Source organism: Annulohypoxylon truncatum, assembly GCF_022578515.1.
Source record: "Annulohypoxylon truncatum strain CBS 140777 unplaced genomic scaffold F4807scaffold_3, whole genome shotgun sequence".
Lineage (NCBI taxonomy): Eukaryota > Fungi > Ascomycota > Sordariomycetes > Xylariales > Hypoxylaceae > Annulohypoxylon > Annulohypoxylon truncatum.
The window spans coordinates 1,105,079-1,131,163 of record NW_025953789.1 but is presented as its reverse complement, the minus strand read 5'-3'; the positions used below and the strand labels follow the sequence as shown (position 1 = coordinate 1,131,163).

General features: G+C 48.8%; 10 protein-coding genes across 10 annotated transcripts; 6 read left to right on the top strand and 4 right to left on the bottom strand.

Moving 5' to 3' along the window:
* The first annotated feature begins 1,536 nt into the window (after window positions 1–1,536).
* On the top strand, window positions 1,537–4,778 carry F4807DRAFT_409727 (checkpoint kinase 2-like protein). The gene is made up of 6 exons (XM_047996566.1): window positions 1,537–1,889; window positions 1,947–2,520; window positions 2,586–3,178; window positions 3,233–3,602; window positions 3,673–4,468; window positions 4,528–4,778. The coding sequence occupies exons 1-5, from the start codon at window positions 1,851–1,853 to the stop codon at window positions 4,149–4,151; spliced, it is 2,055 nt and encodes a 684-aa protein (XP_047858443.1). The 5' UTR covers window positions 1,537–1,850; the 3' UTR covers window positions 4,152–4,468; window positions 4,528–4,778.
* Window positions 4,779–4,782: 4 nt separating this feature from the next.
* Window positions 4,783–7,116, top strand: F4807DRAFT_469678 (uncharacterized protein). The gene has a single exon (XM_048002734.1). The coding sequence runs from the start codon at window positions 5,120–5,122 to the stop codon at window positions 6,998–7,000; it is 1,881 nt and encodes a 626-aa protein (XP_047858442.1). The 5' UTR covers window positions 4,783–5,119; the 3' UTR covers window positions 7,001–7,116.
* Window positions 6,495–10,930, bottom strand: F4807DRAFT_409721 (uncharacterized protein). The gene is made up of 6 exons (XM_047996565.1): window positions 10,834–10,930; window positions 10,486–10,763; window positions 9,920–10,425; window positions 8,664–9,868; window positions 7,126–8,609; window positions 6,495–7,068 (listed from the first exon to the last, which is right to left on the bottom strand). The coding sequence occupies exons 2-5, from the start codon at window positions 10,567–10,569 to the stop codon at window positions 7,234–7,236; spliced, it is 3,171 nt and encodes a 1,056-aa protein (XP_047858441.1). The 5' UTR covers window positions 10,570–10,763; window positions 10,834–10,930; the 3' UTR covers window positions 6,495–7,068; window positions 7,126–7,233.
* Window positions 10,931–10,960: 30 nt separating this feature from the next.
* Window positions 10,961–12,791, top strand: F4807DRAFT_409716 (proline iminopeptidase). The gene is made up of 2 exons (XM_047996564.1): window positions 10,961–12,358; window positions 12,427–12,791. The coding sequence occupies exons 1-2, from the start codon at window positions 11,694–11,696 to the stop codon at window positions 12,680–12,682; spliced, it is 921 nt and encodes a 306-aa protein (XP_047858440.1). The 5' UTR covers window positions 10,961–11,693; the 3' UTR covers window positions 12,683–12,791.
* A 250-nt stretch (window positions 12,792–13,041) lies between these two features.
* F4807DRAFT_409698 (uncharacterized protein) lies at window positions 13,042–16,474 on the bottom strand. The gene is made up of 6 exons (XM_047996563.1): window positions 16,166–16,474; window positions 15,854–16,111; window positions 15,649–15,788; window positions 14,547–15,502; window positions 14,022–14,474; window positions 13,042–13,903 (listed from the first exon to the last, which is right to left on the bottom strand). The coding sequence occupies exons 1-6, from the start codon at window positions 16,168–16,170 to the stop codon at window positions 13,397–13,399; spliced, it is 2,319 nt and encodes a 772-aa protein (XP_047858439.1). The 5' UTR covers window positions 16,171–16,474; the 3' UTR covers window positions 13,042–13,396.
* Window positions 16,475–17,879: 1,405 nt separating this feature from the next.
* Window positions 17,880–19,646, bottom strand: F4807DRAFT_205125 (NAD(P)-binding protein). Its single transcript, XM_047993852.1, has 3 exons — window positions 19,465–19,646; window positions 18,938–19,028; window positions 17,880–18,885 (listed from the first exon to the last, which is right to left on the bottom strand). Exons 2-3 carry the CDS (start codon window positions 18,972–18,974, stop codon window positions 18,152–18,154), a joined length of 771 nt encoding a protein of 256 aa, XP_047858438.1. The 5' UTR covers window positions 18,975–19,028; window positions 19,465–19,646; the 3' UTR covers window positions 17,880–18,151.
* Window positions 19,647–19,727: 81 nt separating this feature from the next.
* On the top strand, window positions 19,728–21,653 carry F4807DRAFT_205084 (NUDIX hydrolase domain-like protein). The gene is made up of 4 exons (XM_047993851.1): window positions 19,728–20,217; window positions 20,417–20,582; window positions 20,651–20,701; window positions 20,761–21,653. Exons 1-4 carry the CDS (start codon window positions 19,960–19,962, stop codon window positions 21,441–21,443), a joined length of 1,158 nt encoding a protein of 385 aa, XP_047858437.1. The 5' UTR covers window positions 19,728–19,959; the 3' UTR covers window positions 21,444–21,653.
* On the bottom strand, window positions 21,563–23,009 carry F4807DRAFT_205321 (Ctr copper transporter family protein). Its single transcript, XM_047993853.1, has 5 exons — window positions 22,787–23,009; window positions 22,506–22,647; window positions 22,106–22,289; window positions 21,868–22,000; window positions 21,563–21,800 (listed from the first exon to the last, which is right to left on the bottom strand). Exons 2-5 carry the CDS (start codon window positions 22,590–22,592, stop codon window positions 21,683–21,685), a joined length of 522 nt encoding a protein of 173 aa, XP_047858436.1. The 5' UTR covers window positions 22,593–22,647; window positions 22,787–23,009; the 3' UTR covers window positions 21,563–21,682.
* Window positions 23,010–23,107: 98 nt separating this feature from the next.
* F4807DRAFT_205044 (3-hydroxyanthranilic acid dioxygenase) lies at window positions 23,108–24,439 on the top strand. The gene is made up of 3 exons (XM_047993850.1): window positions 23,108–23,398; window positions 23,457–23,532; window positions 23,600–24,439. The coding sequence occupies exons 1-3, from the start codon at window positions 23,367–23,369 to the stop codon at window positions 24,032–24,034; spliced, it is 543 nt and encodes a 180-aa protein (XP_047858435.1). The 5' UTR covers window positions 23,108–23,366; the 3' UTR covers window positions 24,035–24,439.
* On the top strand, window positions 24,393–26,083 carry F4807DRAFT_205429 (uncharacterized protein). The gene is made up of 3 exons (XM_047993854.1): window positions 24,393–25,410; window positions 25,480–25,691; window positions 25,764–26,083. Exons 1-3 carry the CDS (start codon window positions 24,751–24,753, stop codon window positions 25,915–25,917), a joined length of 1,026 nt encoding a protein of 341 aa, XP_047858434.1. The 5' UTR covers window positions 24,393–24,750; the 3' UTR covers window positions 25,918–26,083.
* Window positions 26,084–26,085: the final 2 nt, after the last annotated feature.

Sequence of the window (26,085 nt, the reverse complement as noted above, 5' to 3'; positions counted from 1 at the left end):
TCCGGACGGTAGAAACGGCGATCGAATCGCTCCTTCTTCCAGATACCCCATTTGGATCTCTCCACAGCCTTACCGCCCTTCTGTCGCTCATCGATCCTCTGTCCTCCACTGAGACCTGTGACACCACCTCCCCCGCCTCGCTGTACAATCGGCTCTATGACGATTCTTACTCCACGAACTGATGAAAATAAATCTATACGATGATAGCTGGGGTTGCATTAGACACGTTGGTATTGGTAAAGAGTATTTTTCGGGTTTCAGGTAGAAGGGGATGTGTGAATCTCCTTCGTCCCGGGCGTTATGGAGCATACTAAGGGGAATACCAAAGTGGTCCTGAGCCTCATGTTGCGTTACGACGTCCACACCATTTTTAAGCAGCAGTTAAAAATACTAGGCCGGCTTTCCTAGATATGATACTAGGACGTAGCTTTGAGCGATGGGCAAGGAAGGAGTCCATTGGCGAGGAGGGACATGTACTGATACACCCATAATTTTAATCGTGTATAACGTCGGTGGTAGTTAGGTACATTTTTAGTAGACCGAAGGAAATACCACCAAGTGAAATTTTGGATAAGCTCCGGGTCCAATTTGTGAACACTAAGCATATTGTGTCTACTAGGTACGTGAAATGATCATTGCTTGTTCTTATATACGTTGAAGGAAGACAACGCATGTATATTAAATGGGATTGGAAGATACCTAAGGTCTAGTACTATGCGGAAACGTGTGTGTACTCTATAATGTTACCTGAAAAATTTCATGTACTACGTAGGTATGTAGGTAGAGTAGAGGTGATACCATGTGAATAGAGTATGGTGCTTATGATATAAGCTTTGAGCAATATTTATGGAATATATAGTGCCGTGAATGCTGAGAAACGTAACACATGCAAGGCGTTGCAGGTGTGCCCTAATGATTATCACCTGAAGCTTAAGCGTGCGAAAGCAAGGTTGCGTGTGACCACTGCTTAGCCTCACATGAAATAGAAGCCGTTATGAACTTTTAACTTTCAAGTATACCGGCACCCTTACATGACATTAGAAAATACAAGGTTTCCTGTTGCATAGCCACCTGTGATCGGGTTCCATGGGAAGGGAGGATCGATGGAGAATAAGAAAGTATGACGGAATCTCAGGGCACCAAATGGTGGAGCTTCTACAAGGTACAATCCTTCAAGCTTGGAAATTATTGCACAGCCCTATAACGATCCAGGAGACCGCGGACAAGCATCTATGAGTCCCCACTTGCCGATTACAGCTGCAGCACAATGGATCTCTAGCTCTGGGAAACTGGGGATGACCTCCAGCACTATCAGGTGCCAATTTCAGAGTTTGCGATTTTCTATACTTTCTCTTGACGTTTCATACTAGAAACATTGAGAATCACATGGCGGATGATTCTGTTTATACTCGCAAACATTCTTTCCCTTTCAACGGCGCTGAATGATTGGTTTTGGTGAGTCATTATATATCGGACGAAGGTGAAGGGTGATAGTGCTCGAAGTCGTTCGGGATCCCTGGTCAGCTGCGGCCGCCCAATCCCGTTGTCGAGTCGGAAGGACCTGCGACCCTTATTAGACTATGTATATCCATATCTGCGAGCTGGGGGCTCTTCCGCAATAAGCTTTTCGACCTTTGCCAAACTACCATAACAATTTTCCACTCAATTCAACCACGCTTACTTACTCCCTCGACGACCATTTGAACCGCGTCCCGCATTTCGCTGCAATAGGCTATCGCGTCAGACATAATAACTCGTCTTGTTCCCCTTGTTCCTCTTTTCTCCCCTTTGCTAGCTTGCCACGAAGGGAAACAAGGAATCCCAGCGCCCCTTGCTCAAGGCAGCCAACCATGGCTCCACGCGAGAAGAGTCAGCTCAAGAGAGGACGGGTACTTGCAACAATCCTCATTGGTGTATGCCGGATAATAATTAATGTATCTTCACAGGAATCTCCTCCCTCTAAGAATGATAATGACACTGCGAAGAAACCTCGTAGATCCGGCCGCCTGTCGCAAAAAGCTGAGAACGTCGATCAACAAAAAACACCGGTCATCACCAACAAGCAAAATCTACCCTCCCCAGTCACATATCAAACCGAAAGCGACGGGATATATAAAGAAGCAACAGCCGAACCCCCAGACGGACGCCCCAGTCAAGTGACTCATCGCAGTCCCGAAGAGACCTTCTCTCAAGTACAGGCCTTCTCGTCTCCGCTACAAGATACCCAGGCGTTTCCAACATCCCAATACGTTGACGGGAACGCCGCTTTGTCCGACGAGGTCGAGGATGAAGAGAAGGAGGGAGTATGGGGCTACCTGTTCCCGCTTAATACCATGTATGGAGGGAGGTGTGTAGTCTTGAGAAAACGATCTACTTGTCCGAAGTCAGACGAGCTCTCAGGCGCGTCATCCAAGAAGCAACCAGGTGGTGCCCCCCTGAAACAGGAAGAGAGCTTTGAGAAGTCCAAGGCGAAGGACGCCCCGTCAGGCGGATATCTGATTGGACGACACCCCGAGTGCGGTATGTTCCTGTTACTTATTAGTCTAAGAGTCTTGAACGCTTGGATTAAATACTGACTTCGATAGACGTTATCGTGGACGACCCAATGGTCTCTAACCGTCACTGCTTAATATTCACCGAGAACAATAGTGATGACACGATCGCCATCATTGAAGACCTGTCCAGTAATGGAACTTTCGTGAACGAGGCCATCGTTGGGAGAAACCAACGCCGCGAATTGCAAGAACAAGACGAGATTGCGGTTATGGACAAGGCTCGTTTCATCTTCCGCTATCCGCGAAGCCGATCTTCCAGCGCCTTCCTACAACAATACACTCTACTCGATCGCTTGGGCAAAGGTCACTTTGCTGAAGTGTACTTGTGCGTAGAGAAGTCTACCGGTCAGCGTTATGCTGTCAAGATTTTCACGAAGAACCCTGGCATGGATGAGAAGTCTAAGACGGATGGGCTGCAACAGGAGATTGCGGTGTTGATGGGAGTTAGCCACCCTAATGTGCTGTGTCTGAAGGACACTTTCAATGAGAAGAACGCGGTGTATTTGGTTTTGGAACTTGCCCCAGAAGGCGAATTGTTCAACTACATTGTGATGAAGCAGAAATTGACTGAGGCGGAAACGAGGAAGCTGTTCATCCAGTTATTCCAGGGTATCAAGTACTTGGTATGGCATTTTGTCTCCCTTTGCCTAACTAAACCTAGCTGACGATTGGAATAGCACGACCGAAATATCGTTCACCGAGACGTCAAACCTGAAAATATCTTGCTAACCGACAAGGATCTCCACGTCAAGCTTGCCGACTTTGGACTTGCTAAAATCATCGGAGAGGAGTCATTCACGACTACTCTATGCGGTACCCCAAGCTATGTCGCCCCGGAAATATTGGCGGAAGTGAAACACAGGAAATATACCAAGGCAGTCGATATCTGGTCACTCGGAGTAGTGCTATATATATGTTTATGCGGGTTTCCACCCTTCTCGGACGAACTATACAGTCGTGATTTCCCTTATACGCTTTCGCAGCAGATCAAGGGCGCTCGATTTGACTATCCTTCCCCATACTGGGATTCAGTAGGAGACCCGGCATGTGAGTCATCATTCCGACTTCGCGTCTTCCTATTCATACTTGGCTTTGCAAATTAACATTGATCTATTAGTGGACCTCATTGATCATATGTTGGTTCCCGAGCCGGAGAAACGCTTCACAATTGATCAATGTCTTACACATCCGTGGATAACCGAGAAGACACTAGGCGTCAATGACAGTACGGATGGCCTAGTGGCAGGTATTGGAGGTCTCGAGGTGCAACGAAGAGGTGCGGTCCGTGAGCGAACACTGCTTAGCTCCATCAACTCGGTGCAAGTCGCAAACAAAATCCCCGCCACCCCGGATTCAAAGAAGAGCCCGATAAAGGTGTTCAACAAGAACCCGGCAGCAGATAAGAATAAGGCAACACAAGCAGAACCTCGGCCTGCGGACCAAAGGGGTACGAAAGAGTTTATGGAAATGGGTGGCAAAGGCGACCAGGAGCTGTTCGGGAATGACGATGCAAGCTTCTACTCCAAGCCCGAGGCGGCAGCAGCAAAGGGGAACAAGGCAAAAGGTAAGGGTAAAGTGAAGGCCGGTGGAAGATGATTGGGCATGAAGCAGCATGAGATGAAATGAGATGGTGGGAAAATATCATTGTTCGACGAGTCTAGAAGATCTATCAGTTGTTCATTCCGCGGGGGGCGGCATATGGCGGGTGCATGAGCTTATGAGCTCTTATACTTGTCAGTTCTTACAAGTGTTGTCGGTCTTTAGGGGAGGTTTATTTTCTTCATTCAGCCTACTACGATGGGTTGATTTATATTTGCGGGTGTGCATCAAGCAGGCGTCTCCAAAGTCGAGGTTTATTCGGAATTAAAAAAGAGGGGAGGGGTTTTCTCAGAATTCGCATCACATCGTACCATGTAAGTGCCGACTATAATATACGTTGCTTTACTCATGAGCCTCAACAAATATCAATCAGGAGTACACTTTAAATGCTATTCAATTAAATGAAGGGTAAGGGTCATTTCACGTCGACGTCCGCGAAGAATTCACTAGCTCAGCCTAGAACGCCTGTCGTCACTAGGCTGTCTTCTCCCGCCCCTATGTCGACATCATAGATAATCTATTTCAAGCACTCGAGTCATCTTACTAAGTAAACGCATCAGAGATACGATATTTCCATATAATATACGCCCATTAGCTCAGATAGTTTCTTACTTTGACTAGACTCTATTTCGTCTTCGTCGCTCTAACTATCATAGAGCAGCTACCTAAGCAATATGGAATCATGCGATATACACTTCTCATATATGCCTATACTCACTTGGTTTACATCCATGGCGTAACCTTTACTAATTGGCTTTCTTTGTAAATCAAGACAAAGCAGTCGGGAGCTGGAACGCGCGGACTGAACTGAAAACAAAAGCAGCAACTCGGCTTTCCAGGCTCTTTGTCTCGTACTCGGGGCGAGGTATGAGATGGTCGATTCTTGAGAAGTGCAGCATCTACGGCTTCTCATCATAAGTTGCGGCACCTTTGTAAGACATGATAGAGGCAAGCACACCATTGGGATGGCCTCATCTCATATTCTAGGAGGCCTAGATAATGGCAGCAAACCGCGAAGAACGGGATCCATCGTCGCAAGATCGCAGAAATATCCGCCGCCGGCGGCATTGCCGGAATATGTCAATAGGGCGCTTCCGCCACGACCCGATTCGAACACTTCGTCCGCGTACGACAGCCTTGACGAGGCCACCAAACGGGCTCCGATTCCGAAACCTCCTTTGCCGATCAGCCACTTCAGACATGACAGCCCGAATCCAAGCCCGGCGGGTATCTTGAACGAAGCCGGCCTAGCCATGGTTCATCCCCAGTCGATAACGTCAGCACCGCAACAACTACAACCGCAGAAGAAGTCCCTAGAAATCGCCGCTCCGCAGCCGATATACCCAGCTCCCATCATCCTCGACACGCGAAACCAGGACTTCAACATCGTCAGCCCGGTATCGGCCGGGAACACGACGGCGATCGCGCCGCCGCAACCGTACGAAGTCTCGCCGCTCTCGCCGACGTCGTCGCAGCACAGCTTCGGGTTCGCGGCCGACCTGAAGCGCATCTCGTCCCCGACGACCGGCGACCTAGCCGTGAGCCTGACTCCGAGCGACACGGAAAGCAACGCGGGGCATCACATCGACAACAACAACGACATAAACTTAAATACCAACGCAAATACGAACACGAACATAAACGCGAAGAACAGGAACTTCGTATACACAGGAACCCACACGGCGCACTCCTCAGACGACCTGGCCGCGGCGCGGCTCGCGTCGCCGCACTCGCAGGTCTTGCAGATCGACGGCCGGTACAGCGACCCGGGCAGCCCGATCAGCGGCGCCGTGATCCACCCGCCGACGTGGTTTCCGTCGCCGTCGGACCCGGACCCGGGCGCGCCGCGCCTCGTCGACATGCGGGATCCGCCGCCGCCCGCGTTTACCCTTTTCCCGCCCCCGCCCCAAACGCAACCCCAGATCCAGGCACAGACACACAATTTCGTAAACCGTCTCCCGCCTAGACCCAAGTCCCCGTCCCCCGCCTTACGCGAGGAAGACAGTCCGCTGAGCGGCGGCGTGAGCGTAAGCGTTAGCGGAGGAAACTTGGCTAAAACGACCAGCGCGGAGACGAGCGGAAGCGGGAAGAGCGGGACAACAAGGATCGCGTTCGCGGGCCCCGGCGGCGGCGGCGGCGGCGGCGGCAGCCCCGGGACGATAAACGAAGGGTTCAAGCGCGCGCGCGCGAACAGCAAGAGGAGCGCTCCGCCGCCGCCTCCGCTAAAGCTAAGCGAGCGCCCGATCGCGGACGCGTACGTGAAAACGCCGTTCCCGCCCGCGCCGGCGCCGGCGTTGCAGAGGGGCTTGTCGAACCCGACGCAGCGGACGCGGAAGGTGTCTGAGGATAGGGGTAGGGATAAGGATAAGGAGGGTTTTGTTGGGTTTGGAGGGGGGGCTGGTGGTGCGGCGGGGGTGGAGGGGGTTATGAGGAGGTTGAATCGCGTTTCGAGTTTGCCGGGTTTCGGGTTCGCGAGGGGGTTGAGGAGGAATTCGGTGCTTGGGGTTGGGGGTGGGGGTGCAGGGAGTGGTGGTGGAGGAGGTGGAGGGGAGGGGGTGTTGGGGCTGCAGCGGGGGGATAGGGAGAAAGAAAGGGATAAGGAGAAACAAAAAGAGAGGGAGAGGGAGAGGGAGCAGCAGAAGCGGAAGCAAAGCGAGGACGTGAGGAAGCTGGAGAAAGAGGGGAGCGCGTCGCCGATGCCGAAGGTTAAGAGTTTCTTGGAGCGGGCGAGACAGCTGAGTATGGGGCACGGGTTGGGGATCGGGATGGGCTCGGAAGAGGCGAGGAAGGAAAGGAGGAGGGCGGAGATCAAGAGACAGATTCGCTTTGGTGAGCCGAGGACGTAAGGGTTCGGATGGGGTGAGAGCGGGAAATAGGGGTTGATTTAGGGGGTGGTCTCACGTGTTTATTTGACGTAAGTTATTGTCGATGTTTATGTCTAGATGAGGTATTTATATCTAAAACAAAGCAGTTTCATTAACGCCATCCCGATGATGAAGTATAGAAAGACATTATTTCAAAGATCAACCATCGCTCTCCTTCTCAAACGCCCATAACTTGGTCAGAGTATGATCGTAACTCATTTACCGGAGAAGGAATGCCATGCTCTTTTGATATTTGACGATAACACCTCCTTGAAATGAAGTTTGGGAGTTTCCGACGTTGTATCTCTAGGAATACTCGGGGGTGATTCTTGAGTGCGCACAGGAGTAGAGTTACTAAGATTGGAGGCGGATGAGTCACCAGATGTACTGAGGCTTGATCCAACTCCGCTGTCGCTGATCGTGTCTGTCTCGTTTTCTAGCTCTTGCGGGGGGTCACCCTTCACAGGATCGCCGTGGTCTCCCCAATGCCAATGGAGATTCATGTTGTGGCCGAAAATGACTGCACCATGGCTTTCTAGTTCGATTTGGGACCCCTTTCCAAGGCTCGGCGTGAATTTTAGCGGAAATAGAATCTGAACGGGATCGTGGTGCGCTTGTGTACTTCTACCGGTACAGGGGCATTTATCGAATGTTGCTTGCTTCACTTGCCATATAATATTCTCGCATAACCTTCTTGGGTTAGAATTCGAGTCTCCATCCCTTTCCATGATCTCTTGAAGATCTAAAACACAGGCAGCGAGATAGTACTTGTTGCTCGGTACTTGGGTCCAACGGGGACAAGGTATTGCGAATCGTGGTTGGATCAAATCTCCGAATCCTCGCCCGAATAAGGTCACAGCATGTAGGGCTCGAGTGAAGTCAACCCATCCCTTTCCAATAGTCTGGAGATGAGCAACACGGGGAAATAGCGGATCCCCGTCGGTGGCCAAGTCTTTGAAATCCCAACCCTCAAGTTGTCGGCGTGGTCGAATTTTGATATCCAGCCCAGATCGTCTTTCGGCATCAGTCTGGTGGTCTATCAGTTTTTCGAAGATGTTATATATGTGTTCGATTCGGTCTTCCAATCGATAATGTCTCGTCTGTCTTTTTAACACCTTGTGGGTTCTTTGCTGGTCATTGGTTTCTTCGTCGTATACTTCAGTCTTGTCCACGTAGAGCTTAAGATCACGATTCTGCTCATTGATCAAAACTTCAAGAGCTGATTGAGACCTTGGTGTCCCAGCTGCATCGCTTAGAGCGTTTGGGTCTAAAAGCCATGCTGATGGAAATTTCTGTTGGCTGTGCTCTAGGGATGCCCGAAGGATATGGAGCAAAGCACTTGCTCCGTTCACCAGCCAGCCTCTCTTCGCTTCCTCGTCCCAGAAAACGAAATGCTTCGACGAAATCCACTGGAGCTTGTTGAGGTAACCGAATCTAGAGATATGGACCGGTTTCTCTCTGTTGCCTAAGCTGAAAACTGCCGTGCCTGTCACAAATTGTCCTCCTGAAACCTCGGCTTTTTCCAGGGCACAGCCAGCATGGGCATAAGGCAACTTGGATTTCTCGATGTTATATTTCGACTGAGTGGTCCCTAGTGTAGGTGATTAGTTCGTTGAACTATCAAACAGGAAAAGGGGGAGCATACCAACAATTGAGACCACGTCAGAACACCATCCCAAAATATGGCGATACTTCCCCAAGGCATGCATCTCAATATCGATATGTTGATGACCAAGATCACAATCAAGGTATGATATCCGCTTGTTGGGGTCTTTGTTGTAGAGCAAGTGCCAAACCAGCAAGTTTCCCGATTGCTTCGTTGGTATCAGCATGGTGGAGAAACCCTTGATGAAGACCTTGGACTTGAATGTATCAACGTATCGTGCTCTCGCTAGTGCAACTAGCATGTCGAGCGACATTTCCAACCCTGTGCCCGTTTTGCTTCTTTTGAGAATGGGAAAGCCACGGACGACAACGGGGTCAGCGAACAAATTATGCCAGCATTGTCCATTTGTACCTTGGTACTCTTTCTGGACTACGTCGACATCGTGTTTGATATCCAATTTTTTGGGTATGAAGCACACGCGTGGAGTGCAGTGGGCGACACCAATACTACTCTTTGAGAACCGCAAAGCAGCACCAATCCAGGCGAGTTGCTCTCCTATTTCTACTACAAGCTCTGGGATTCCCTTAACTATTATAGAAACTGAAGAGTCTCTCACCTTACCTGATCCCATTAACTCATCGCGAGACTCGAAAAATGAAAAGAAGAGACTAAAATCCCCGTTGCCCCTCAACACTTCCTGAAGGAACTCAAGGGTTTTACATCCCGTATGAGGCCACGTCTGTGTCATATAGTCACGGCAACTAAGAGCTTGTGCATCCGTGTGATGTCCCGTCAAAGTGATAGCTTTGGCAATGGCATCGGCTGCGGACAGGTTGTACTCCTGAGCATCTAGAAACCCCAAGATATCCCAACGAAGAGTGTAAGTGATCTTGGTACGTGTGGGATACCATCTTCGACCACCTTCTCTTATCGGGAGAAGGGCTTGTCGGATTTTGCTCCTGATCTCATTTAGAATCTGTGGCTCTGTATTCGAGAGAGCTGCTTCCCCCTGTAATCGGCCAAGAAGCCACCGATAAGCAGGATTTTCAAAGATCAATCGTTTATACTCATCTAATCCGGGAAGACTAAACGCTTCACTTCTGCCAATTGGAGGGAATCCTTTGGTGTCTTCTGGGGGTTTTGCATCGTCAAATCCCCCCGACTGGGAAGTTTGTGTAGGAGCTGTTTCTATGTATGATTCACTAGCTCGCTGGCAGATGCTTTTGAAAGACGCGACAATCTTCCTAGGTCTTAGTGTTAGTATCTGATACTGGAGTAGGCAGGTGTTTACTTACCGTCTCTGTCCGTAAATAAATTCCACTACGTCGTGATTTGCATGGGGTTCGAGCCCAAGCCTGTCCGCAAGTGCCTCTAAAAGTGGAAAGAGGACAACTGACAGTCTATCGATTGTCTCGCTGTCTAGCTTATATGCATCGATTTCATTAACCATATCCTGGGCTAATTCCACCACATACTCTGGCGCTTGGTGATCATGCCACTTGAAATATTCCAGATCAGCATGCTCATCCTCACCTTCTACAGACGCCGCTTTATAGTGTGTGGCTGTCCCATGGTCCGACAGTGGAATGTCATTCTTGCAGACCTCTTGGTCCGATGATGCGGGTATATCACTTCTAACATTGGAAACACTAGCAACACGAGCTGGTAGTTGGATGGTAGTCTTTGGTCCGCCAAGTGGGACTTCTGAAATGAAGTAGTGTTCCGAACGTCTGGCGTTTGATTGTTCAAGTGGAAAGTCATAATAGCCTTCCTCAAACTTGCTGTAATCATAACAGTTGCACTAACATTTTATATTGAAAAATCAGCGATTATTCCAAGTTAAAGATAAAGGTCTGCATACTATTCTTTCCCTTTTCACACAGCCATATATACAAGCAAGTGTAAGGCGTCGCTTGAGGAGGATATTCAATGGTATATCAAGCATAGGATCGTTATCTAGGAGATAAAGCTCGGCGTCTGGATGATGACGGTAGGTGTATTCCTTGTCTTTCTCGATTGCATCGCGAGTTTCGTTATAAATCTTTTGCTTTTCCGGAGTTGGCTTAACAAGGATTTTAGGCGCGGCATGACCTGGAGGTTCCTGGGGCGAGGCGGGCGGAAAGGATGATGTACCGGGCTCTGTAATAGAAGAAGTCATCTTAGGTACCCATCAAAACAATTTATCGAGACAAGTTTTCTCGATGCTTACTATCTAAGAAGAAAATTGTAGATGATCATGACGACTTAAAAAACGAGACTATTCGGCTGTGGAAAGACTTAGAAAGAAATGAACTCCGTAATCTGACTGAAACGATAAAATATAAGAAGATCACGCCCCAAGAGCCAATTATATCCTCCAATGTATCATTAATGGCGAGGGCGGAGTGAAGACCGCGCCCCCAACCCCCCTCCCCTTGATTGTTGAACACAGCCCCATCTGCAGTCGAGACATCGGCTTCTTCTACTTCTACATTTGTACATCCCGATGGACCAAGTTTTAAGTTCAACAGCCTTCTACTTGGCGTACACCCTACGGCTAGGTATTCTTCAACCTCCTATCTCACCGCGTTTCTTTACTATACGTATCGCCATAAGTCGAGGCGCACGGATCGTACGACCTAACTAAATACACACCTACTATAAACAACTATATTGTTGCGAAGAGCTATGGGCCTGATAGATACTACTATATCCTACCAACCAACAGACCTATACCCCTATCCAGGTGGCAAGGGCTACGGTCCTGGTAGGACATTGGGTTGATTCGCAAGGCGCACGGATGTAAGGGCAGGTCTTTCTAACTTGAGGTGAGGTAGCACAGAATATCTGCCTGCATATATTGGTTGCGTCTACATTAGGTAGGTCATTCAAGACAGGTTGGCCGTTGGAACAGCCCTGCGTTTGATAAGTAACCAACTTGGGCTTTTACTGTTAGCATCCTCTGCGTTGCTTTGTTGTTTTCTTCGATGGCAAGCTTTGTTATAAGCTACCTACCTTATCCTGTAGTTTCAATCGACTCAATCATCATTTCAACGTCCTCTTTCGCCATTGCCGTATTGAGCTTTCAACATGGGCAGCCCTCCAGCGCGCGAAGGCGAAGTGGATTTCCAGGCACCTGGGGCGTCGAAGCCATGTAAGACATGGTACAAGGTCGTCGGCAAGCTGGATTCGCCACCTCTCATTGCTTTGCACGGTGGCCCGGGTACCGGCCATGAGTACATGATCACGCTGCTTGACCTCTATGAGAAGCACGGGCTCCCGATCATCCTGTATGATCAAGTCGGCTGCGGCCGTTCCACCCACTTTCGGGAGAAAGACGGCGACGAGTCGTTCTGGACAATGGACCTCTTCATCGCCGAGCTTGACAACCTGGTCGACCATCTGCAGTTGCGAGAGGTCGGGTTCTCTGTCCTTGGCCAGAGCTGGGGCGGCATCCTCGCCGGCGCCTACGCTTCGCGCCGACCGAAAGGTCTGAGGAAGATTATCATTGCCGGCGGGCCTGCCAGCATGCCCTTATACTCGGAGGGCTGCAAGTATCTCCTTTCTCAGCTGCCACCGGACGTGCGGCGCACCATCGAGGAATGCGAGCGCAAGGGTGACTACGAAAGCGAAGAGTTCCAGAAGGCTAGTGCCGTATTTTACGCCCGCCACTTCTGCAAACTCGACCCATTCCCCGAGCCTGTCCAGGTCGGGTTTCAGCACCTGAAGGAGGACCCGACTGCTTATCTCACTATGTAAGTGCCCCCTTGTAGTTACCCGGCCTCTTGTGAAGTTAGAGAGGGGGACTTACCGGACTCCTTAGGCAAGGACCCTCAGAATTCACCATCGTTGGTAGCTTCAAGGACTGGGAACCGTGGAAGGAGGCACACAACATCGAGGTCGAAACGCTGCTTCTCAACGGTGATCAGGACGAGGCGATGGACCTTTGCATCGAGCCGTGGTTCAGGAGCATTGCCAAGGTCAAATGGGTCACGCTGAACAATGCCAGCCACATGACTCATTGGGAACATCGAGAGAGATTTAATGAGCTCTGTGGAACGTTTCTCTTGAGTGGGTGAGAATCTGAATTTTTGACTGATATGGATGAGAACATTCAAGAGGTAGGTACCTAAGTAGGTAGTCAAAGTAGTCAAGTAGGCACCTACCTGCTAAGCAGTCGAAAACAATTATGAATTTTTACCGAAGTTCCAAATGAAACTCATCCAGTGTAAATATATGTAGAGGCACGTGACCATCCCCACCAAATCCCCCGCCAAACGCCCATTCCTAGGTACCTACCTATGTATGTATTTTCATGTCCGCTACGTACATACCTGAGTGCGGTAGAAATGCCCCTAGTTAGGGTTGACATGGATGTAGCAATATATATTGGTATGTTAAAACCGCATTATATCTCATGTTCTAATTACCCTGTTAATTTTTTTTTTTTTTTTTTTTTTTTTTTTTTTTTAAAAAGGACGCCTTTAAAAATGATCAGATTCAACGACCGCGGGCCTAGGGCAGCACATTTTACGGGGTCGCATGTGGCACAGCCCTGGAGGGAACACCATTTTCAGATCCCCTGTATTCAGCGCGCTAGGACACTCTTTTGTGATCTTTACCTTCTACAATTATAACACTCAAGCCACTGTATTACAGTGGCTAATGCCTTATATTCAAATAATTATGGAATGGACCTTACCCTGTTTAGCACACCTGCTTCCAAGGTTCCCCGAATTCTACTAGTTTTAACTCCACTAGCTCCACTAGCTCAGTGTGTAGAATACACTGTTCTAACTGGCAGTTTTGAAAGTTTGCAAACTGCCTATGTAAATAGACCAAAATAAGGATAGCATCCCGAACATCATCGTCAATGGAACTGACGGGTTCTGTAAGTCAGTTGCATATCCGGCAGGAAGAATCCGGATGCCAAAAAAGACAAGTGGCGGCAAAGCACAAACGACATGATAAGCTATCACCCAACGGAGGCTGATCATTTCACGTGCATAAATCCCCCAGAAAACTTCTCTTTTGTTTCCTGCCTCCTCCAATTCTGTCATTTTCTTCGGGAAGAAATCGAGGATGTCAGTAGAGTGAAGTCCCAGTGCTTTGCACTTGTGATACCAATGGTATCGAGACTGCGACTTGTGACATGCATAAAAGCGTGTTGCAAATTCGTGCTCGCTTATAGGCGGAATTAAGTCCATCGGTCTTGGTCGATATTCATAATCCGTGTTCATAACTTCGGGAAACGCATTTTTCTTTATTGGGACGAACTGGTGGTCATCAAATTTCTCACACTAGATAAGTTTTCAAAACTATTAGCCAAACCACATGGAAAAAATATATATGAGATTATAGGTCATTATTCCCAGAAATGATCAAAGGTTGTGTAAACTAGTAAATAAGTGTACTTGCCCTGTAGAAATCGCAGTGAGAGTATCTCCAGATACTGAACCATGCCCTGATAAATCCTCGAAGACGGAAATAATCTTTCTTTAACGCGCTGAAAAATTCTTGACAGCAAAGACCATTGATAACACCAATTTGTGCAATCTTATATTCTATACCCCTTTTTACGGTTAAAATGACGCGATAACTTAGGGTGTTCGTATTGGACAAGGCGGCTTGGAGCTGTGCCCCTGACTGGGCCGCATTGGTCGAATGTGAACGAGCTGACTGCTGATGTCCTTGATTCTGTTGAGGGGGCGTTGCTTGGCTTTGATTATTGCTTGTGCTAGCTAATCCACTTGATCCTCCATGAATTTGGGTGAGGGGGAGCTGTGTCGTTCGAGGAAGACTGCGAATAATCGACTGTAGGCGTTTAAAAAAAACCAATGGAACTTCTACATGCCTTTTCTCACCGCAGGTCTAAATATATAGTTACTATTAAAGCCTTCAATTGAATCTTTTGGATGTGTGGGTGATTAGCAGGACACTCACGCATTCCCAACATATTCTTGCTTCCCCATCTTTAAGGGGTCTCGCGAAACGAGGCAATGGAGACCAGTCCCAATGCTCTCCTGTCCAATTTTCTATTGTGCTTTGACAATGGCCGATAATCTGAGGCATGTATTTTGGTTTCTCACCAGTTTCGAATCGGATTTCATGGGGATTGATGTATTGTAGCTCTGCCGCCAGGTCTAAAAGTCGATAAGGAGCCACATAAGCGTGATACTTGTGATCGTTCCTTGACCACATTTCCAATAGGTGTCGAAGTCTTGATCTTAGGCTAGGATGGACGAATTCATGAAGCCGTCGACGCAAAACCTTATAAGCAATGCTACCGGTAATGAATTGTCCCAATTGGTCAAGGTGTGGTAGAAAACCATCATACAGCTCTTCTTCGTCGTCGTCCTCATCTAAAGAGTCTTGATCGCTATCATCGTGGGACTCAATAGGCTCGAAATCACCGTGGAGATTCCGGAGGAATTCATTGACCTTCTCTCGACGATCTGGGTTCCTTTGAAGGGCATCAGGGATTTGAATTTGGCTGCCCACAGAAAATTGTGCGAAGAGCTCGCGGGTGATATTAGATGACAATGAGCTGACAAATTTTACAACTTCTCGATGGTTCTTACTGCGAGCCTCTACCTTGAGATCCAAAGCGTAACGTTTAAGGAGTTTTCGAAACCTATCTCGCGTTTTTTCAAACCCGACGTCCTCTTTAGATATAGCTATCGGAATATCAAGCATTATTAGCTCATCTCGACGAAATAGAGCCGCGAATTCTTGTACGAGTAGAGTGTTCATTTCTCCGGTCTGGGAAGTTTGAGTACTGGGAATGGAAACAGGCTCCGAGAAAATCGAGTCGTTGCAAGACGATTCACCGGAAAATTCAAGATCCAGCTGATTCGAATCTTCATCGGCATGACTAGACATTAAATTGGGCTGAGTCCCTATTCGTATAATATTAATTAACAGTTGCCAACCAAAATCAAGCCAAGTTACAACTCTTTGACCTCTGAGAATGAGTACCTGGTAGGTAAGAACTGGTAGAAGGGCATCGGGCTGCATGTTCCTATAACAATGATGAAGAACTCACTTTGAGGGCTGTGTTTCTTTACTCCTCTGCCCTCCCACAAGTCTTCGGTGACAGGAATGTTGACAAGCTCTGGTATTTCCTTATCATGCTTTTCCTGAACATTTGTTGGCGACTGTGGAGGGTTACCCACCCCGTGAAAGCTATTACACGATTAGTACCTACTAGGTATATAGACTAGAAAACACTAAAATAAAGTGGTTAGTACATTGTAGGAGTAGGATGTGAACTTCTGAAACCACTGCTACCACCACCGCCCTTATGATCACAATTAGAGCAGATTATGTGCGCGCAATTTTTGCACATGGCTTCATCCGGGTCGCCCGTATGTTCAAATTTATCTGTTTCTCCACAGTCGCAACATGTTGCCGGGTCGGTTTCAAAGATGTCTTTTTCTTTCGGTACAGAGCCTTCAGATGATCCATAGCCTTCAAATAGTTCAGGGTTTTCAAATGAATATGGTTCCCTGATGAATTTATTGGTAAGATACCAAATATAAGCGGTTAAGGATAATTCTTACATCATGTCTTCATCACAGCCATGCACGTTGGATAAATTAGTACGCGTGGGCTGGACGATAAGTAAAAAGAGGTGCACGATATTAATTCAAGGTAGGCACCAATACCATAAGCTGGTTCTTGTATCCTATATAGGAAGCTGTAAGATAGATTTCGAGCGACGGTTCAAGCATAAAAGGGAGATGTGGACCTAAGAGGCCCAAGGAGGAATTTAGCTGGTCCAGCAGAATCTAAAAGATTATAGTCCTGAATACAAACCTTTTTATACAGTTGGTGAGTATCGGATTGATCTTTAGTATGTATAGTAAAAGGTATAATCTATTAAGAAAAGGAGAACGTTGCTTGTAAGGAATGGTGAGCTAGATATATCCACGTACAGCTAAGCTAATTAAGAGCTATTCCCTTTTAGGATAGGTCACCTAATCGCCCTGTGACAAGGATAGTTCATTGATACTACACTACTACCTAGCATTCACTCTATGTATGACATCCATTAAAGGAGAACTACTTTTCCTAACATTAGCACATTTGCAATTCTAGTCTCGAGCTCCTATAAGAAACCGATTTGAAAGCGACGGCAATGTTGCAATCTTGTGTCGATTGCTTGATCTGTACGAGCAGTGTCGAAGGAATATGATTACTCTAGGGGAGAAGGGCGCTTAGCATCTATTTGATCATTATGCGAATCAATTGCTGTCTGCTGTGTAACTCTTGCCCCTCTCTACATACCGTGGGCCGGCTGAGAAGCCCTCAGGACCAGAATCTTGATTTAGTTACCTCCGAGTTTCCACCTCTCCGTTCTCGCAATTCAAGAGCCTAAGATGCTACGAATCATCTGCAGTTCTAGACTTGCCAGATACGCCATATGTCCATGCAATACAGAGCCGCTTAGGAGATACTGAGAGTTGGGCAATTAGCTTATCCGTCTACGGTTTGGTGAGTAGGGCCGACGGTAGCACCGAAGGCTTACGGGAGGGCGATCGTTCTTTCACCACATTATCATCATCTGGCATTCCCATTGGCGTTCCGCAATCATACATACAGGTAGGTCACTACTCCATATCACGTAGCCTACCTACGGTATTTAATTAAAGCGCATCGAAGGCACGGGCACGCGTCCCAAGTCAGTGCCAGTAGTGACTCTGGTATGTTACGAACACCGTAACATTGCTGCACGTCTAATTTAATCCCACAGAATATACCGGATAAAGCAGTATCTAGATTTTCTAGATTCCCTCCTTCAGCGAATGGGTCATTTGGATTCTCTGGACTCCCCCTTTGTGGACTCCCTCCTTCTCTGAGAGGACCCGTCATAACCAGGGTGCGGTGCAGTGAGGTCATAACCGGAGGTAGGATGATTATAGACGGTGACATCTCTACTGCGCCCCCTCCGATGGCAAGAGTCAACACGGTAATCGCCTTTTGTCTAATTAGCTAAGGACGTATGTTTACCTAGATAGGTAAGTTTGCTATCAAGAACGGGCACACACAAGTTCTAGTAGATTGATCAGGCTCCCGGACCGCCGTTGAAGCTGCGGGGGAAGAGTGACCACTACTACCGTCACCCATATTCTCACAGGAAGAGCAGACTACGCGTCCGCAATATTTGCTGTGCTACAATCCTGGTCTTCAGGTTCTGCTAAGGGCTCGGTCGGAAAGCAAGAATATTCCGGATTTGCGTTGATTGATCAGGTTGTGTTAGAGTTGATGAGGGATACAAAAGCGAAGAAGCTTTTTAATAAAATAAAATATGAAGTCACCCGTATTTATGCTGACACGATACCTCCGGATTCATTTGGCCGGGTTTAGCCAAAATCGCGATGGTTCGAAGAACCGAACTGGCCACGTAGGAAGAGAACTCATATTATTACTTTACCGGTTTCGCGGAGGTTGACAGTCTAATGAAGGGAGAGTTGTGGGCAGACATCACGGACGAATACCTTGTAGGGGTGCGAAAAAAAGGGGTTACACAATCTCCACATTTAAATTCACCAAGGCGACACGCCATACACGCCCACCACCCTCCCCACATCAGCGTCCCTCTCGCCCTTAACCACACTCGCGACCCTCTCGCCGCCCTGCCACGCCTCCGCCGCGCCCCTATCCCTCAGCGCCGCCGGGTCGCCCGTGAAGTTCGTCGCGCAGAGGCCGGGGTCGGCGCCGAAGACGTAGAAGGAGCCTTCGGGCCTCCGCAGGCGCGCGGCATACAGGGCCATCAGCATGTTGAGCGCGGCCTTGCTGGTGCGGTACTCCGTCGCGCCGCCCGGCGCGTAGTGCGGCGACGCCGGGTTCGACGCGTGCGTGATCGACCCCGTGCTCGAGCTGACGAAGACGAGGCGCGCCGGCTTGTGCGCGGTCTGTCGGAGTAGTGGCAGGAAGGCTTCGGTTACGCTGAGGCTCCCGACTACGTTGGTGTCGAGGATACGGCGCATGACGGCGCGTGTTGGCGGCTGCGCTATCGAGACGATGCCTGCGTTGTTGACGAGGACGTCAAGACGTCCGTACTCGGACGCGATGCGGGAGGCGGCAGCGTCGACGGACTCGTCGTTGGTTACATCGATCTGGGTCGACGATACGGTGCCTTTGGCGCCTTCAACGACTTGGAGCTCCTTGGCGGCAGTTTCGCCCTTGGTGATATCTCGGCTGCCTAGGATTACGTGGTAGTCTGGAGACGAAAAAATCAGGTTCTTTGCTGTCTCAAAGCCCACTCCTTGGTTACCACCTGTGTATCTGGTGTTAGCCCAATGTCTGAAAGGTAGAAGGCGAGGTGTTACCTGTAATAAGAACGATCTTCTTGTCTGGTAGCGCCATCTTATCTTAGGACTTTGATTATCTTTCTGTTGATGAGATATGTTGATCTTGTAGCTAGAGGCAAGATATTAGACTTGGATTTGCTTTCTAATGAAACTTGTGGCTTTATATATTTATATATGTCTTTTAGTGAAGAATTGAGCCTGCCTCAGGTGAATTTCTCATGCCCCTTTTCAGCTCTTTGGATCTTTTACGGAGGATCAATGTTTCGGACTTAAGCTAAAGACGACTTAAGTCCAGTATAATCACCACATATTGTTTGTACCATGTATGTAGCACATGAAGTGTAACGAACTAAACAGTCATGGCAAGGTTCCACCTATATGTTGTAAACCTCACAGATGTTGTTGCTTTTCGATTGCCCACCTAGGTAGGTACTTGGTAGGCAAGCGTTCCCCTGACCGTTTGGACTAATCTTACTCCAGGAGGGAATCCGGAACCCTCTCCCATTCCAAGCATAGGGGTCTTCGAACGATGACAAATTTCTTACAATGGATATACATGTGTATCTGCGGCTCATACGCACATCGACAGCGTCTAGGCATCTAACATGAGGTTATAATAACCTTTACCGAACATAGCGATGTCACGTTTGAAGTTGAGGGACTTATGTTAAGTCCGATCATCCGCGTCTAACAACGAAGATCGCTACCAAGGTAAATTAGCAATACATGAAAATCTCTTTTAAACGCATTAAGTATATCATCAGCATTATATCGATCTTACCATGTATTTCTGAGAATTGACTATTATGCAGTGACTTCTGCTTAAGAATACCGTAAGTATATCAAGGGATACCCCTATAGAGGGGAGTCCAGCTATTCCCGACGTTATGTGGGGTACCCCGCGGGCTGTCCGCGGAAGCTACGTCAATCGGACCCACATCGGCCAGCCAGCGACTCACCTAACCTAGAACAAAAAAATAAAAAGGTCACGACCCGATCCGGTAAAAACGGCGGAACTCGCACACCCTCCCTCTTCCACGATGAGCAGCAGCACGAACGGCGCCACCTCCGGCACGGCAGCACGAAGAAACGACTCGCCCCCGCTGACGGAGCTCGAAACGGCCGAGATCCTGCAGAGCATTCGCAACTCCACCACCGCACCCGCGACCTCGCTGCCCGCCGACCTCGCCCTCTCGCTCGACTTGCAACGACAACACCGCCCGGCCGAAGAACCCCGCGATCGAGCTTCGTATTATTGGGATGCGTCGACCATGGCCCCGCTCAACGCAGTCTCGGCGGTCAGTATAGCTACAATTTAGACACACCTACCTACCTGCCTACCTTACCTCCTATCTGCCATCTGCATCTACCATCTATAATCTACCTAGTACCTAAGTCTTAAGACTGTTGCTGTGCCCTTTCACGTGGTAGTCTTGTGGCGAGTGATGCGAAAAAGAGAGAGACGCGATGATTCAACACATGCTCATGCGATCAAAGGCCGCCCTCGCGCGACTACGCGCCTACAAGCCCCCGCCGTTCCCTACCTGGGACCGCTTGCCGGTGAGCCGGCGCGCCGCCGTGCTGATCCTGCTGTTCGCGGACCGGAAGGGTGACTTAAGAGTCGTGATCACGATGCGGGCCGCGAGTTTGCGGAACTTCTCCGGTACGAGAACAGATGCACGCTCCGGGAACGAGAAGAAGGTCGATGCTAATATGCTCGGCTCGAGTTAGGTCACGCAGCCTTTCCCGGCGGAAAGGCAGATTCGTTGGCGGAGTCCCCGTGTAAGTTTGGAGTCGAGCTTTGGTAGAAGCTGCGATATTAATGTACTTCTCGACGGTAGACCAAATAGCCCGCCGCGAAGCATGGGAGGAAATCGGCCTTCCGATGGACGATGCCAAAATCCCGAAGCCCTTTCGAATAGAGCCGCTCTGCTGCCTACCGTGCAGCCTCGCGAAGACCGAAATGGCCGTGCGGCCTTGCGTAGCATTCTTACATGCCGATGACGAGCCGGGAAAGCCGAAAGCGATGGTGGACGAGAGTATGATACCCCGATTAGACGCGAAGGAGGTTGCGGCGGTCTTCAGCGGTCCGTTCCACAACTTTTTAAAGGCGAAGGACGAACCGCGTGAGGGGGAGACAATACCGCCCGGAGATTGGTACGACGGGTACTGGCATGCTTGGCAGAACGAACCTTGGCGGGTCCATAACTTCCACGTGCCGGTAAACAACCAGAAGGTAACTAAACCCAAGGTCCGAGAGGGTGGACAAGGCGCCTTGGCCGATGAGCTAGAAGATGAAGAAGATGAGGTTCAACGCTTCCTTGTCTGGGGCATGACGGGACGTATGTTAGTCGACGCCGCCCGAATTGCTTATGACGAAGAGCCCGAGTTCGAGCATAATGCCCATTACGGTGACGAACACCTTTTAGAGAGATTAGAAAACGCAGGCCGACTTCCCGATAAGAAAAGAAAGGAAGTAGGGCAGGAGGCCATTAAAGAAGAGGTCAAAGATGCGAAGATGTAGATGGACCAATCCAACTTCCAAAAGAGGTCTTCCTTGTATTGTAGATTCATAGTAGGCTCAAGCCCGTTGTATCTTTAACTCCGCTGCTACCGAGCGTGTAGTTGCGCTTTTAACAAACTGATCAGCGTCTCCGTCCCACACCATTGCAGACCGCCAAATTCGACCCCATATTTGCCTTCTTTAATATGCCTTGGCCAACTCGTACATTTAGATTGGATATTAATCAGGTCTTCCCGTATCTAGTGGCAGGCCGTCTCCTTAGCAGCTTTCGTACGCGAACCGAAGAAATAGTACCCGAGGCCAGCTCCGATAGCGACGGAAAGCATGACGAAGCCGTTGTAGGTCATGAAAACCAGCCTATTCGTTCGCAGACGGCATTAGAATATAGACGATTGGGGTGGAGCGTATAAGGCAATCCACTCACATAATCATGAACGCATAAAAGTTCTGCACGCCGTATAGCACCGCCTTCACGGCATGGGCTCGCCGTCCAATCGCGTCGGCCTGGCTGCTTCGTCCTACGCCAAGTAACGCCGCGCTCTCAGTATTTGGTTCGACTCGATTATTCGCAAGATCTTAGCCATGGACCTCCCCCAAGGCATGCCAATCAAACGGATTTGTGTGTGTATGGGATAGGGAAGGGCGGGAGGAGTTGAACTCACTAGGAGAGGCATCCTGCTTAACGGCGATCGCGGTCTCGTAACGACGGATGCCTTCGCGGAGAGCCTCATAACCGGCGCTGAGAGCGATGATGGCCAGCAAGCTGAAGATCAGGGAGGCATTTCCGCGAATGTGCCACTGTCGGAAAACGATACATAGGTTGGTAGTATCCCAAGTGAACAGCATCTGTTTGAGCCAAAACGCAAGGGCCAAGAGTTAGTCTTAGTTTTCCTTATTCATCTTCCTCCCCTCCCATTTTTCGGTACCCAATGAGGTGGCCGCTGGAGCTTGAGAATGGGGTTTCGTGGCGTTGAGAGCGAGGGGCGGGTTGGCGCAACGCAGGTCGTTGCATGAAGCTAGAGAATGCGAATGCGGCGTTAGGTAATTAGAGATATTACTGACATTCATGCTGCACATTGGCATTGGCATATCTCCGTGGCCCATGTCGCCATGATCCATATGGCTATGATCCATGTGCGAATGGTCCATGATGAAGTTATTTGTAGGATTACGAAGCACTACGCAAGGTTCGAGTTAGATTCGGCTGGTGGTCGGCGACTGACACGATGAGATACGAAGCTGGAATTGAAAAGAGAAAAGCAGGATGGTTGAAGTCTAATATGCTTCTTCGAATGCTTGAATCCACTCGATAAACTGCTCGAAATTTGCTTAAACTTGCTCACCTGCAACGAGAAAGCTGACGATGGAGTCAAATCGCGTGGTTGCTTCAAGATTGGTTGTGGTTACTTGGTATGTGAGCGCAAGACAGTGGGCCCTCAAACCCTCAAACACCAAAACACCCCCTAGAGCTTCCGTAACCCATCCCCAAACGGGAGACTAGGGGCTTCCTCTGTCGTTCAGGTACAGGGATTTCATACAACCACCCCGAAACTAACAATGTACGTACACCCCAAGCTAAACTCTGCTAAATAAGTGCCCAATATGGATATTACCTAATCATGATATGGTAGGAATGGTGGGGTAATGGAGCTCTTTTTAAACTTTTGAGCCTTTCAACCCTCAAAACAGAATCGGCATCCCGCGGATGATTTGACGATTGATAACGTAAACCGCTATCAGTCATCCCGAGGTCATGTACGATTAATAATCCTATTGGGAACAACTGAACCATTGAAAGTGTGGATGTTCTAATTCGCTCACATTCAACTACGACTCTTTGTAGTGAGTGAGTGAGTCTTCTACGATTTAGGTTTGACAGAACGGAAGAATCCACAATCGGCGTCGGATTTCTAACCAACCAAAATGCTCTCTACGCCAGTCAACCTCCCGAAGTGGTAAGCCAGCAAGGTTCTCGGTGACGTGTTGCCCGGGTGCGGCTAATGGGCAGCCAAGGCTCGAGGAGAATTCTCATCTCCTAAAACCCCCGGTCAACAACTATTGCGTCTACAATGAAGACTTCACCGTCATGGTGCGCAAATGCGTTTTCCAAATCTTCGCCCGAACTAGCTGATTTATGTTTTTACCTATCGCACTAGATCGTCGGCGGTCCCAACGCCAGGACGGACTATCACATCAACCAGACCCCGGAGTGGTTCTACCAGTACAAGGGTGCTATGATGTTGAAGGTCGTTGACGATGGCAAGTTTAGGGACATCATCATTCGGGAGGGCGACATGTTCCTGTTGCCGGGCAACACGCCGCATAACCCGGTGCGCTTCGCTAACACCGTCGGCGTGGTCCTCGAGCAGAAGCGGCCCGAAGGCACCATCGACCGCATGCGCTGGTACTGTCAGGAGTGTAACGAGATAGTACACGAAGCTGCCTTCCACTGCACCAACCTCGGTACTCAGATCAAGGCCGCCATCGAGGAATTCATGTCAAGCGAGGAAACCCGAAAGTGCAAGAAATGCGGCGTGGTCGCTAATTCGGTACCGAAACCCGGTATCATCAAGGATCCGAACACGGAGTAACGGTCTCGTTGACTGAAGTAGATCACATATTTGATTGATCTCAATACATATATTAGCTATGTAACCCATTTTCCGCATTGATTCATCTAGGGGTTTGTAGGATGTCTCTAATCGAGCGCCTAAGTTCGCTATCGCCCACCCCTAGGGTTAGCTGTTTACATATGTCGGGCATGTCCAAGTGGACAGATATAAGTTTCACATATCTTCTGTCGTCAGAATTATGACAGAGATTTTAGAGATGATGAATGAGTCATAATCATCGTTGCATATGGATAACCAACCTACTTGCTCCTTGGCTAAGATGAACCAGGGAGTATGCTTCTTAGTACCCCTTAACGCGATTTTAACACGACTTTACCGACTACACTCCTAAATACGGAGATATTTATCCAAGGAGCCTACTCTATCTCACCCTACCCATCGATTTTATTCGTCCTCTTCATCTGTCTTCCCCATGCCTTTTAGGTTAAAGGTAATATAAGTTAAGCCACGTGGGGATCGAGCCCTCTCTGCACGGCTCGCCATGGTTGTGGCGCTTACAAGAGTCTTATCGTACGAAACAACTCGACCAACTATCTGTCCTTTCTTAGAACTTCACATCCATTTCTTACCTATTAAAGTCTCTCGCTAGGTAGCTTTCCGGCCGGGGCCTGGGTGAACTTATCAACCCCAATGGCTTCTTCCTCTTACTTGTTGAGATCAAATGCGCCTTCACTATGGCTTGCTGTTCGACTACGTCGACTAATGAGACGTATGAATTACAGCTTCTTAGAACATCGACTAGATCAAGTCAGTTCTCATGGCCGTCACTGATACCGCCGATTGAACAGCCGACAGAATTCTCCCCGTTGACATTTTTACCTTGGGAAATCCAACTCCTAATCATATCCTACCTGGACGTTCGGGCTGCACTCCAACTTCGGCGAACATGTCGACTCTATTTCCATCATCTTACGGTAGATGTGGTTGAACGCCTTTTCACGGAGAATCGGTATATCACCTTCGATCTGCTGAATTGTTGTATCGATTGTCTCACCATGTCCCATGATGGCTACTTGGTCCAGGACGAGTTCTTCAGGCCGGGCACTTGGAGATCGATGTGTTTTCGCTGCTGGCGATTGAAGCGAAGCCCAGACTACTTTGACAGACCCAATCATCACATTACCTTCGTGAATGGGCGGGAGGGCTACGCTTGTACTTTATGTGGCTGGCCTATCCGACACGATAAGAGGCATCTGTCTTGTATCAGAACTTCAGCCCTCATGAACTGCATGTGGTGGATTATCAGCGCCGGTCACTTTTTATACGTGCTTGTGATTACGACGATGGTCTGGTTGGATTATGCCAATGTCACTCTGGTTATTATACCGGCTGTAGTAAGTTATGACCCGCCTCCATGGAATTATTAGCGGTTTACCGTCGCATCGGCGACTAATTTTTAGGAGCTCAATTTTCTCCTGTCTTTCGTATCCCTCGCCCTCCTGACGTTGGACTTCGTCCAGCACTCAAACACGACTCGCATACGACTTCCCCTAGAGCTCGTATCGACCGTCATCTGGACGCCGCCGGTATTCTACACCTCGCGCGAGGTATTTCAAGGAAAAACACGATGGGATTCTTACCCTGTTTACCTCTGGACGCTCTTCGTAGCAAAACTGTATGTGATCTTAAACCTTGAAATAGTCGTGCTTTACATCTTGGGTTAGCCATTAACATATTCATATATCAGGTTGGGTCACACTCTGAATCTTACGGGCCTCCTTCTCACCAGTGCCGAGTACGATCCCAGGAGCCCTTTTCTACCGGACTTGTCGGTGAAGCAGAAGGTATTTCTTGTGACTTGCTCTTTCTTGGTTCATTGGGCGCGTGTCAAATATCGTTAGATCACAGTTTCGTACACCTGGATGCCAATTCCAACGGTGCTGGTCACGATACGTGGTAGGTAAGGAGGATAGGGGTCGGAAGGCCGTTTTATTTATATACTATTTGCGAACTTTCGCATGTTTCTAGAGCTTAGTAGACATTTTAATAAAATAATCAATTGTACAATT